This window comes from Symphalangus syndactylus, chromosome 10 (assembly GCF_028878055.3).
Source record: "Symphalangus syndactylus isolate Jambi chromosome 10, NHGRI_mSymSyn1-v2.1_pri, whole genome shotgun sequence".
Lineage (NCBI taxonomy): Eukaryota > Metazoa > Chordata > Mammalia > Primates > Hylobatidae > Symphalangus > Symphalangus syndactylus.
In genome coordinates this window covers 134948451-134961400 of record NC_072432.2, presented here as the reverse complement: position 1 = coordinate 134961400, position 12950 = coordinate 134948451, and the positions used below count along the sequence as shown (strand labels likewise).

Here is a 12950-nt window from a genome sequence, read left to right as displayed (position 1 = left end):
TGCTTACATGAATGACAAAAGGGAAACTCTGAGAAAATAATTATATCTTATTTAAAATTAACTTTTGTTTTATGGCTACACAGTATATCACTGTATAAATGCATAATAATTAGCAAATACCCTACAGGTAAACATGTAGATTGTTTCCAATTATTTGACAGTATAATAATATTCATAAACTTCCTTTAGAACAGAGGTTGTCAAGCTTCTGCATACATCAGCATCACAAAGGGGCACTAGTTAAAACACAGAATGCCAAGTCCCACCCTAGAGTTTCTCATTCACCATGTCTGGGGTAGGGCCAAGAATATGCCTAAGTTCTCAGGGGACGCTGATGCTGCTGGCCTAGACACCTTGTTCTAAGAAGCGCTGCTCTGGAACTGCACATTCCAACATGGTACACTAGCCACATATGACAATTTAAGTTTAGATTAATTACAATTTAAAATTCCATTCTTCAGTCACAACATCCACGTTTCAAGAACTCAATGGCCAAATGTGGCTCGTGGTTGTTGTATTGGGCAGCACTTCTCTAGAATCTAAGTTTTGGGGGAGCAGAGATCCTGTCTTTTCATTTTGTTATCCCTAGTGACTGGCATACAGGTGATCAAAATTATGAATTAATGAATCCTAGTAGATACATATCTCCATTAGTTTCCTTAGGAAACATACATCAAAGTGGAATTGCTAGGTCAAAGGATATATACATTCTGACAAAGCAGCCTTCAGAAAGGCTGTAACAACCAACACTTTCATGGGCAGTAAATGAGGGTCCTTTTTTTCACATCTTTCTCCACACTGCATGTATTTGATGGACACAATATAGTGTCTTGTTTAATTTGCAACTTTGGTATCAGTAAAACTGAACTTTTTTTCATGTGTATTGGTCCTTTTTAGTTAAACATTCAGCATGCTTAATAACAGGTGTGCCAGTTATTTCCTACTGCCACTTACGCCTAGGTTCACTCATCAATATTCTTGATTTATTTAATGTTTAATAAACGTCCCCAAATTACTGAAAGCATATTCAAGCTTGGCAAATAGCAATTACCAGATAGAAATGAACAAAAGATTTAGGAAGCAGAATAGATTAGAAAAAGGAAACTGTTCAGGCTCATTTCCTGTATCAGAAGATTTTTTTAAAGGGTAATTATTTTTCCCTTTACACATAGTGCTACAATAATTTTACTCAATAACATACTGACCTCAAGCAATTTAGACCCAAGCTACTTTCTATACCAAACATTAAGGAATAAAAGACAAACTACTCATTCTGGAAATTTCAGATTTCTAGAATTACTGAGAAGTAATAGATTAGATAATCTAAGAAGAATCTATGACTTCCATTACTAAGAAGGAGTAGATTAGATAATCTAGAATAATTTCTAGAATTACTGAGAAGTAAATCTAGAATAATTTCTAGAATTACTGAGAAGTAATTCTAGAATAATTTCTAGAATTACTGAGAAGTAATTCTAGAATAATTTCTAGAATTACTGAGAAGTAATTCTAGAATAATTTCTAGAATTACTGAGAAGTAATTCTAGAAATAGGCTAGATAGCAGCTCTGTGATTCTTAAATAATTGTGAAAAGGAATAATGATGAGATTTTTACATCCAGTCTTATGCAAAAGGAATTTTGGATACCTCTGTATTCTTTTTAGGAATATACCATAAGCGCAGATTTGAGATGAAGTGTATCAGAGCTTTTCAGTTTTTCTCCAAGAAATGAGCAGGCAATTTGCAATAAACATAAAAAAGGAAGTACTGTAGGGATAAAAGAGGAAGTGAATGGAAGCAGGAGTAGTTCCTGAGACTATCAATGGGTCAGTTCACCAAGACAGAAACTCAGAATTAAAGTCTAATGTATTTATAACTTACTTGGCTAGTCTATTTAAGGAGGATATATACTGATGCTGAGAACTGTCTATGCCACAAGGATTTAAAGCCTATATATCAGAGCATGATCTGTACTGAGTAATGAAGTCAAGGTTAAGATGTGACACATGTCGAATGAGGACAATCTGTTACTAAATCACAAGATGTCCAAGATTTATGGTAATGTTATGACTTCGAAAGGCAAAAATACAATGGCAGTTATGGGCCAGGCATGGTGGCTCACACTTATAATCCCAGCACTTTGGGAGGCTGAGGCAGGAGGATCACTTGAGCCCAAGAGTTCAAGACTAGCCTGGGCAACATAATGAGATCCAATCTCTACAAAAGAAATAAATTAAAAAAAAAAAATCTGAGTGTGGTGGTGCATGCCTGTAGTCCCAGCTACTCAGGAGGCTGAGGTGGGAGGACTGCTTGGCTGGGGGGTGAAGGCTGAAGCAGTGAGCTGTGATCATACCACCACTGCACTCCAGCCTGAGTGACAGGGCAAGATCCTGTCTCAAAAAAAAGAAAAAAAAAAGGGCAATTATGGCTCATCTCCTGAGAAGGTTAAAGATAATCAAATGTTAATTCTTAAATTCCAGAGGACGTTTGTGAAACATTAACAGGTAAAGAACAAAAGGATGTGATAACTATCAGGACCTGGACTACTCAAAAGGCATCTCAGGCCGGGTGCAGTGGCTCACGACTATAATCCCAGCACTTTGGGAGGCTCAAGGCGGTGCATCACCTGAAGTCAGGAGTTTGAGACCAGCCTGGCCAACATAGTGAAACCCTGTCTCTACCAAAAATACAAAAATCAGCTGGGCATGGTGGCGCATGCCTGTAGTCCCAGCTACTCGGGAGGCTGAGGCAGGAGAATCACTTGAACCCTGGAGACGGAGGCTGCAGTGACCCAAGATTGTGCCACTGCACTCTAGCCTGAGCAACAGAGTGAGACTCTGTCTCAAAACAAACAAAAAAGCCATGATAATTTGACATCTTTCACAAAAGATGAATAAGATATGGTCCTTAAATTTAAGGAACTTTGAATCATTTAGTAAGATTTAGATGAGACAACAATCTGATTATCAATAGACAGACCATCTCAGGATATTCTTAGTGATATTACAGGTTGAGTAACCCTAATCCAAAAATCCACATTCCAGAATGTCCAAAATCTGAAGCATTTTGAGTGCCGACATGACACTCAAAGGAAATGCTCATTGGAGCATTTTGGATTTCGGATTTTCGGGTTAGGAATATTCAACCAAATACAAGTACTCCCAAAAAAAAAAAATCCAAAATCTAAAATACTTCTCTTCCCAAGCATTTCAGATAAGGGGTATTATATTACAAATTAACAAGGGATGTGACCCTCTAGAAACTGTGACACAGTACACAAGGCTTCGTGGAAATTACAGAGAACAGGGCTAAATGCCATAAAATAAGAGTCTTAATCATGTGCTTATTAGTAAGATCTCTCTGGGGAACACGCACTCACTAACTCACATAGGTTCCTACACCTGGGGATCAGAGAAAAATAGGTGGGACCAGATATGCTAGTGCCACTTGGTCACTCTTCTTAAAAAACAACACTCAAGTTGAAATTCAACGTGAGTACATGTATATATTGTAACGGAGAGAAAGAAAACTATAATTACATATATTTTTAAACATTTTAACCCATCTTCCCCCGAATGAAAACATTTTGAGCTTGAAAAAGTGTGTATGAAACAGCATGAATGTTATTCCAAGAAATCAGGAGTAGTGAAATCAGCCTGTGTGGGTCAAGGCTGCTTCAGACGGCAAGTTTGGTTTGGTGGGAACCCACCAAATTTGGACACGTGTGAACTCTTCGATCAACAGGCTAACTAAACTTACCAATTTCTTAGCTTCAGCTCCACTCTTTATTTTGTGTGGGTATTTTGCTATAACAGATGCTGCTTTTCTGTAAGGAAAGAAAAAAAGGAAAACCAATTAGAAATCCAGCAAGGTCTTATAATTTTTCTTAAACTGGAATACATATACAAGCAAATATCTATGCTTATGCTTTCACCAAGATAACTAATTTTCTTTTTATTGTTTTTTTGAGACGGAGTCTCCCTCTGTTGCCAGGCTGCAGTGCAGCAGCGCAATCTCAGCTCACTGGAACCTCCACCTCCCGGGTTCAAGTGATTCCCTTGCCTCAGCCTGCCGAGTAGCCGGGACTACAAGCGCACCACCACACCCGGACCTTCTTGTATTTTTTATTTATTTATTTATTTTTTTATTTTTTTGAGACGGAGTCTCACTCTGTCACCCAGGCTGGAGTGCAGTGGCGCAATCTCGGCTCACTGCAAGCTCCGCCTCCCGGGTTCATGCCATTTTCCTGCCTCAGCCTCTCCGAATAGCTGGGGCTACAGGCGCCCGCCACCACGCCCGGCTAATTTTTTTTTGTATTTTTTTTTTTTAGCAGAGACGGGGTTTCACCGTGGTCCGCTCGGTGGATTACAAGCGTGAACCACCGCGCCTGGCGCCTTCCTGTATTTTAGTGGAGACGATGTTTCACCATGTTGGCCAGGATGGTCTCGATCTCCTGACCTCGTGATCCACCCGCCTTGGCCTCCCAAAGTGCTGGGATTACAGGAGTGAGCCACTGTGCCTGGCCTAATTTTCTACCTCCATATGGAACTTAAAACTCAGATGAGCTGACAGACCACCTACTATATGTCTAACTTTTTTTTTTTTGAGATGGAGTTTTGCTCTTGTTGCCCAGGCTGGAGTGCAATGGTGCGATCTCGGCTCACCACAACCTCCGCCTCCCGGGTTCAAGCGATTCTCCCGCCTCAGCTTCCCAAGTTGCTGGGATTATAGGTGCCCGCCACCATGCCCGGCTAATTTTTTGTATTTTTAGTAGAGATGGGGTTTCTCCATGTTGGCCAGGCTGGTCATGAACTCTGACCTCAGGTGATCCACCCGCCTCGGCCTCCCAAAGGAGGCTAGGATTACAGGCGTGAACCAGCTAGGATTATAGGCGTGAACCACCGCTCCTGGCCACTTTTTTTTTTTTTTTTCTGAGACGGAGTCTCGCCCACTCTGTCGCCCAGTGTGGAGTGCAGTGGCGTGATCTCAGCTCACCTCCACTTCCCGGGTTTAAGCAATTCTCCTACCTCAGCCTACTGAGTAGCTGGGATTACAGGCATGCGCCACCACGCCTGGCTATTTTTTTTGTATTTTTAGTAGAGACAGGGTTTCACCATGTTGGCCAGGCTCATCTCAAACTCCTGACCTTGTGATCTGCCCACCTTGGCCTCCAAAAGTGCTGGGATTACAGGCGTCAGCCACCACGCCTGGCCTATGTCTAACTTTTAAAGTGTCTTGAAAAGCTACATATTTGAGAATAACTGAATTTAAACTCTGTAAGTCAAAGAGTATGATTTGTACTGAGGAACAAAGTGACTTGTTTTGATTTGTGCTGAGTAACAAAGTGATTTAAACTATATACATAATACTCAAGGGATGGGGAGACCAGCTGTCTTTCTTTCTTTGGGAGTAAGTGGAAATTATCATTGGGCCCCCTTTTTTAAAATAGCCAGTTTTTAGAAATTGTTCATAACTTCCTCATAAAAATGTGCCACATTTGAATTATTAGACACCAGATCTGCTTATGGATACGTATTTTATTTTTTCTTTTTGAGATGGAGTCACCCAGGCTGGAGGGCAGTGGCACCATCTTGACTCACTGTAGCCTCTGCCTCCCAGGTTCAAGCGATTATCCTGCCTTAGCCTCCCGAGTAGCTGGGATTACAGGTGTATGCTACCACACCTGGCTAATTTTGTGTGTGTGTATATATATATATATATATTTTTTTTTTTTTTTTGAGACGCAGTCTTGCTCTGTCACCCAGACTGGAGTGTAGTGGCGCAATCTCAGCTCACTGCAAGCTCTGCCTCCCGGGTTCATGCCACTCTCCTGCCTCAGCCTCCCGAGTAGCTGGGACTACAGGCACCCGCCACCACGCCTGGCTAATTTTTTGCATTTTTAGTAGAGATGGGGTTTCACCATGTTAGCCAGGATGGTCTCGATTTCCTGACCTGGTGATCTTCCTGCCTTGGCCGACCAAAGTGCTGGGATTACAGGCATGAGCCACCGGGCCCAGCCAATTTTGCATTTTTAGTAGAGACAGGTCTTCACCATGCTGGCCAGGCTGGTTTCCAACTCCTGACCTCAAATGATCCACCTGCCTCAGTCTCCCAAAGTGCTAGGATTACAGGCATGAGCCACCACATGCAGCCCTTGGATAGCTATTTTAAAATTCATAGTTTCAAACTGCATTCCCTTATGTCCCTATATCAATTTATTTATTTTTTTAATGCAAATGAGGTGTTGCTATGTTGCCCAGGTTGGTCTTGAACTCCTGGGTTCATGCCATCCACCCGCCTTGGCCTCCCAAAGTGTTAGGATTACAGACGTGAGCCACTGCGCCTGGCCCCTATATCAGTTTTTAAAACTTGTTCCCGCCTTTCCACCCCCTAGTGCTGCTGGGCCTGCAGGTCTCTGTTCCACAGGATGGAGTTTGTTAAAGTTGTTAAGAATAAGGCCTACTTTAAGAGATACCAAATGAAACTTAAAGATGACAAGATGGTAAAACTGATTACTATGCTCAGAAACGCTTGGTAATACAGGATAAAAATAAATACAACACACCCAAATACAGGATGATAGTTCATGTAACAAACAGAGATATCAATTGTCAGATTGCTTATGCCCGTATAGAGGGGGATATGACAGTCTGCGCAGCATATGCACACGAACTGCCAAAATATGGTGTGAAGGTTGGCCTGACAAATTATGCTGCAGCATATTGTACTGGCCTGCTGCTAGCTCACAGGCTTCTCAATAGGTTTGGCATGGACAAGATCTATGAAGGCCAAGTGGAGGTGACTGGCGATGAATACAATGTAGAAAGCATTGATGGTCAGCCAGGTGCCTTCACCTGCTATTTGGATGCAGGCCTTGCCAGAACTACCACTGGCAATTAAGTTTTTGGCGACCTGGATGGAGGCTTGTCTATCCCTCACAGTACCAAATGATTCCCTGGTTATGATTCTGAAAGCAAGGAATTCAATGCAGAAGTACACCAGAAGCACATCATAGGTCAGAATGTTGCAGATTACATGCACTACTTAATGGAAGAAGATAAAGACGCTTACAAGAAACAGTTCTGTCAATACATAAAGAATAGCATAACTTCAGACATGATGAAGGAGATGAAAGCTCATGCTGCTATAGGAGAGAATCCGGTCTACGAAAAGAAGCCCAAGAAAGACGTTAAAAAGAAGAGGTGGAACCGTCCCAAAATGTCCCTTGCTCAGAAGAAAGATCACATAGCTCAAAAGAAGGCAAGCTTCCTCAGGGCTCAGGAGCAGGCTGCTGGGAGCTAAACCAAACAATTTTCTATGAGGATTTTTCAGATAAAGACAATAAACTTATGGACAGGAAAAAAAAAATTGTTCCCACTGCAGTTCAGCATAAAGCGGTGACCTGTAATTCTTGCCCACCTCCACACATATCCAGTTTGTTAATCTGGTGACAGACTGGATACACTCTGGGAGCTTGCTGATGGTATTCTGTCTATAATTTCAATGCAAAATGTAATTCAGAGTTGATGCTGATGAGAAGTGACAGTACAGCTAAGGCAAAAGCATAAACACTGGATAGTCTTTGGAACCTTGGATTTTCATTCTGTTATAGCACAAATAACCCTTTATATTTGGATTCGAACTTCTCTCTAAGCACATGACTGATGATGAATCTGAAAAGACATATTTGTAAGCAAAGGAGCAGGCAAGCACAGTTTATGGAGGGGATCATTTCAGGAAAGGCAAGTAGTTCCAGGTCATTGGCACTGTGAGGCAAAGCCTAAAAGGGAAGAAGAATCAGATCAAAGGCCTTTTGTATGCTATGATGTATTTGGGTTTTATCAAGGTAAAGAGAAAATATTATTTAATTATTTGAATGACAAGATCAGATAACTATTTTCAAAAGAATACTTTGGCCACAATCAAGAGAAATGTCTACTGGGGTAGGGAGGAGCATGCAGGAGTGGTAGGGAATCACCTGCTTTTCCAGACTTATTTCCCACTCATACCATACCCCTTAAGCAAACTGAGTATCTGACTTCTAGAAAACGTTATACCCTTCATGTCTCAATGCTTTGGCACATTTTATTTGTCTAGACTGCTGGCCCTCTCACTTATCCCTTGATGAGCTTCTTCAAACTAAACACCTCCTTTCTGAGGCCTGCTGTGATCCAAATAGAATACAAAGTTGAATATCTCTATAATTTTGAATCATCAAATGTATGGATGATAATACAATTATTTTACTTTACATAGGAAGTCACAGAAGTAAGGAAAGGAGGGAGCACAATCAGCTCTGAACTGTGTGGAGTGGGAATGGAAGAAGGGAGCTGACTTGGGATAAAGACAGTATAGGGCTAAAAATGTGGAAAAAAGTCCAGTGATACACAGATTTGGAGTCACTGACATAAGTGGCCTTTCAAAGTCACGAATGGCAAGATTGCCAGGGAAACTACAGAAGTAAGAAAAGAGGGCTAAGGGCAGACAGACTTCCCGGAACCACAGGTTAACTATCCCTTATCAGAAATGCCCAGGACCAGCATTGTTTCAGATTTTGAATTTTTTTCAGGGTTTGGAATATCTGCATATACATAATAAGATATCCTAGGGATAGGTGAGATCCAAGTCTAAACACAAAATTCAGTCATATTTCTCATACACCTTATGCACATACCCTGAAGGTAATCTTATATAGTCGTTTTAATAATTTTGTGCATGAAACAAAGTTTTGACCATTTTGACTGCCCCCTACTACATGAGATCGGATGTGGAATTTTCCACTTGTGTCATCATGTCGGCAATCATCCAGATTTTACAGCATTTCAAATTTTCAGATTAAGGATGCTCAACCTATACCAACATAAAAAGGTAAGACAGAAGAGGAGATGAAAGACCAGAAAGAGTGCCATTACAGAAGTCAAGAGATTTTCACAGCATGAGCTAGGGGTGAATGCCACTGAAAGTCCAATAAGATGAGACGTAGGTGAGAGGATTTTCAGAGCAGTGCTAGGTCCAGGCAAGGACTGGGACTTCTTAATGAGTAAATGATTAGGTATTAAGAAGCCCAGGCAAGGAATGAAGATTTTTCAAGAAGATTCACCGTAAAGTGAGAAAAGAGGTAAGGTGCTAGCTAGAGGGAAGTTAAGATTGTTTTGGTTTTGCTTTTAAGAGCTTAGGGACTTGGGCATATCTATGGGCTAAGGAGAGCTGGCACCGAGGCTGATGCCTGGAATCCCAGCACTCTGGGAGACTGAGGTGGGTGGACCATTTGAGCTTAGGAGTTGGAGACCAGCTTGGGCAACATAGCAAAACCCTGTCTCTACAAAAAAAAAAAAAAAAAAAAATGAAAAAGAAAGAAAGAAAGAAAAAAAAATTAGCTGGGTGTGGTGGCGTCCACCTGTAGTCCCAGCCACTGAAGAGGCTGAGGTGGGAAGATCACTTGAGGCTGGAAGGTTGAAGATGCAGTGAGCCATGATCACGCCACAGCGAGACCCTGTCTCAAATAAAAATAAATAAATAAATAAATAAATATAGGCTAAGGAGTAGAAGCAGGTGGATGTGGAAAGAATGAATAGGATAAGGCCCCTGGTGAGATAGACAAGGACAAGGACAGGATCCCATGAAGGTGAGATCAGGATCCCACAGGATCAGCTTCAGACCAAAAGAAAAAATGTGATTCCTTGAACCACATATATTTCACAGTATGGACTTCATCCGCTGTCTTTCATTACGGTTAAAATTACACTGCATTTCTAGTAATTCATGTTTGATGATGAGAAAAATATATATCAGGCTACAGCTATCTGCAATCAGAACTGGGAACTTATCTGAACTGATCCTATAAAGCACTGCCCACATTTTTCAAGAAATACTGAGTAAGGTACCACCCTCGATTCTTGCTTTTTTTCCCGCTCTTGCAGATGGACCAAATATCCACTGGGCCCTCAGTCCTGTTAATTGCCACACTAAACAGGGTATCCCAGAGCGTATGCTACCCGAGAATGCTGCACTGTCCCACCTGTAAGCATTGTACTTGTGGATAGCTTGGCTCACGTTCTTCTCAAAGTTTGCGAGTTCTGAAAGGCAACAGAAGGCTCGGGTGAACAAGAACCACGAGTAAACAAACGAGAACTGTTTTCTGGAAGGGGATGTGGCAGCCTCTAAGAGACAGTGACCACCCGTTTCCTCCAAGGGCCAGACCAAAAGCAGCCCAAGCGATGGCCCAGGTGTAGCCGGCAGGACTGACAACCAGCCAGGGGCGCCGGAGGGAGATCCCCATGGAAGACGACCCGCTGCAAGGAGCCGACCCCACCCACTGGACTGTCGGGGTGGGAGAGAAGGAAGGCAGGGGAAGGGGCTGGAAGGAAAGAAGAAAGCCAGCGGGGCCCGGTCCGGTGCTAACCTGTGAGCATGTCCGTGATTCCCCCATTGAGAGTCTCCTGCGGCGCCTTCCGTTTGCTCATGGTGGCCTGCACCCGAGATCCCCAGAGTGTTCAGAACCAGGGACTAGAGCCCTCTCCCAGCTTGAAGGAGGTACCAGGACCTGGAGACCGACGCAAGAGCAGCCCTGCTCCGGCGCGACCCGCGCGACCGGCGGAACAATGGCTACCCCCGACAGGGGGCGGGGCGCACGGCGCTTCTTGTGACGTCACGCGTCCTGGGCGGGGCGGGACGGGACAAGGCGGGGCGGGGCGGGGCTAGAGGGGCGAGCCCTCGGCAGGTGAGGAGAGAGAACCCGGAGGGTTCGTGGACTCGTGGACGTGGACACGGCGCGGGGGAAATGGGCACCTCAGAATGACAGCCCAGGGGCCTTCCTATGGGAAGACCTGGAGTTTTGACCTAAGATATTAAATCTGTTTTCTCAGTGTTTATCTGGAATCCTTTCCCTAGAAGGGGAAACAGGAGTGCGATCTTGATTCTGAAATACTTGGGCTGGTTGGGTAGCTTCCTGCACAAAAATGTGCACTGTAATAGCGACCCAATGCATGGCGCGTTTTGTACGTGGTCAGAGGCGACACTGGCGTCACACTGTCCAAACTTTCTCTAAGGATACCGGGCAGTCCACACTCCAGTGCAGCCCCTTACGTAGTAGGGCGCTGCCGGAGCCCGGCGTGAACCATGCCGGAATCCTCCCGCACACAACGTGTTAGTACACCTGCCAACCAGTGTCAAAAGATATTTTATTTTTAATCCCCCTGCCTTTGCGGTAGGGACCAAATTAATGAAGAGACCACAAGAAAGGGAGAAGTGTTTTATCTAGATCATGAGCAATGGAACCCTAATTATAACATGACCTACATCTGAGAAATTTACAATCTGCTTGAGAAATGGAAATGTGACATCAGCAATAGTTTATTTTACAAGCGTAACTCCTGGGTTCATATCGAACTGCAATTCCAGGCAATTGCTTTGTGCATCGAAAAATTAAAATTTGTTACAAAATGATACGTAGTTGCTGTAGAGAATTCTGGAAAAATGTATAAAAGGAGAAAATCAATCAGTGATCTCACCCTACAGCTGAACTATTATTAATATTTTGGGACATACACTTCTAGTCTTCTAACCCAGTCTATTAAAAATTCCCATTATTTTCCAATAAATATCATTAGTTTCTTTGATTAGCAAGGTTGTGGTGATTGTGTTTCCTTACAATATCAGTGTATATCTTAAGTTATGCTTAATGGAAATCTGTAATTCTTCTTTTTTTGAATTTCCTATTCATATCATTTACTCATTTTTCTAATGGGGGTAGTTTGTTACTAATCTGGTAGATCTTTTCTATATATTACTTTCTATATATTACTTTTCTATATATTACTACTTGCCCTTTTATGGATAGCTTTTGTAAAAATTTTGTAAATATTTGTATTTTCCTCAATTTATTACTTGCTTTTTAACTTTACGCCTGCAACTTCTTAACTATCTGATAAGTTAAGCTGCAGTGAGCTGTGACCACTCTCATGTATTCTCTTTATTCTCACTCACATATATGACTTGTCCTAGTTTTTCCTGTTCACATTTTTTTCTGTCCAATCTCTATTCCAGGTGATATTCAGATTATTTTGCTCTGAAGAATTATTCCTCCTCAAATAAAAATGTAATTACCTCTGAATTTTAAAAGTTACAAATGTAGGGAATTGTGGGATCATTTTTACAAATTTTTTTGTTTTTTTGAGACAGAGTTTCGCTCTTGTCCCCCAGGCCAGAGTGCAATGGCACGATCTCGGCTCACTGCAACCTCTGCCTCCTGGGTTCAAGTGATTCTCCTGCCTCAGCCTCCCGACTAGCTGGGATTACAGGATCTCGCCACCACGCCCAGCTAATGTTTGTATTTTTAGTAGAGATGGGGTTTCACCATGTTGGCCAGGCTGGTCTCAAACTCCTGACCTCAAGTGATCCACCTGCCTTGGCCTCCTAAAGTGCTAGATTACAGGCGTGAGCCACTACACCCAGCCCATTTTTACAAATGTTATATTTTTAAAATTAGTGCCAGAGAAACCAAGGAAAATAATCCATTATCTGTCCTTATCATCTTAGAACAACCTACATTTGATCTGCTTCACAACTTTCTTCTTGAAATAACTTCTAAGATTCCACATGCTCTGGGTTTCCTTCTTCCTCACTGGCCACTCCTCAGCAGGGTGTGTGTGTGTGTGCGCGCGTGCGCCTAAGCACTGCTTCCCAGCTCCTCCTCCACTCTACAGCCTTTTTGGTAAATGGCTTCACACTTCAATCTTCTAACCAGCTTTTCCAACTTGTCCAGTTTTACCTGTTTAAATGGCATGTCTAGCTTGAAGTCTCCTAAACTCATAGTTCAAGTCTTGACCTCCCCCTTGAGTTCCAGTCTCATACATCAGGCTGTCTACTGGATAGCTCTAGTCCATAATAGGCATTTCAAAGATAAAATGTCCTAAAGAACTCCTGACTCTTCCCCCACCAGCTTCTCCTTA

General features: G+C 42.5%; 1 protein-coding gene and 1 pseudogene across 3 annotated transcripts in view; one reads left to right on the top strand and one right to left on the bottom strand.

The window, feature by feature from the left end:
* The window catches only part of POLB (DNA polymerase beta), a 33638-nt gene extending 22991 nt beyond the window's left edge, over positions 1-10647 (bottom strand). For 2 of the 3 annotated variants that reach the window (XM_055296075.2, XM_055296076.2), the window contains exons 1-3: positions 10403-10647; positions 10019-10076; positions 3760-3826 (exon numbers count right to left, since the gene is read on the bottom strand). In XM_055296075.2, coding sequence (XP_055152050.1) covers positions 3760-3826; positions 10019-10076; positions 10403-10463 — 186 coding nt within the window. In that variant the 5' untranslated portion in view covers positions 10464-10647. The remainder of the gene's footprint in view (positions 1-3759; positions 3827-10018; positions 10077-10402) is intronic. The other variant, XM_063610988.1, reaches the window with a different exon arrangement.
* Positions 6416-7302, top strand: LOC129491552 (large ribosomal subunit protein uL18-like; annotated as a pseudogene).
* Positions 10648-12950: the final 2303 nt, after the last annotated feature.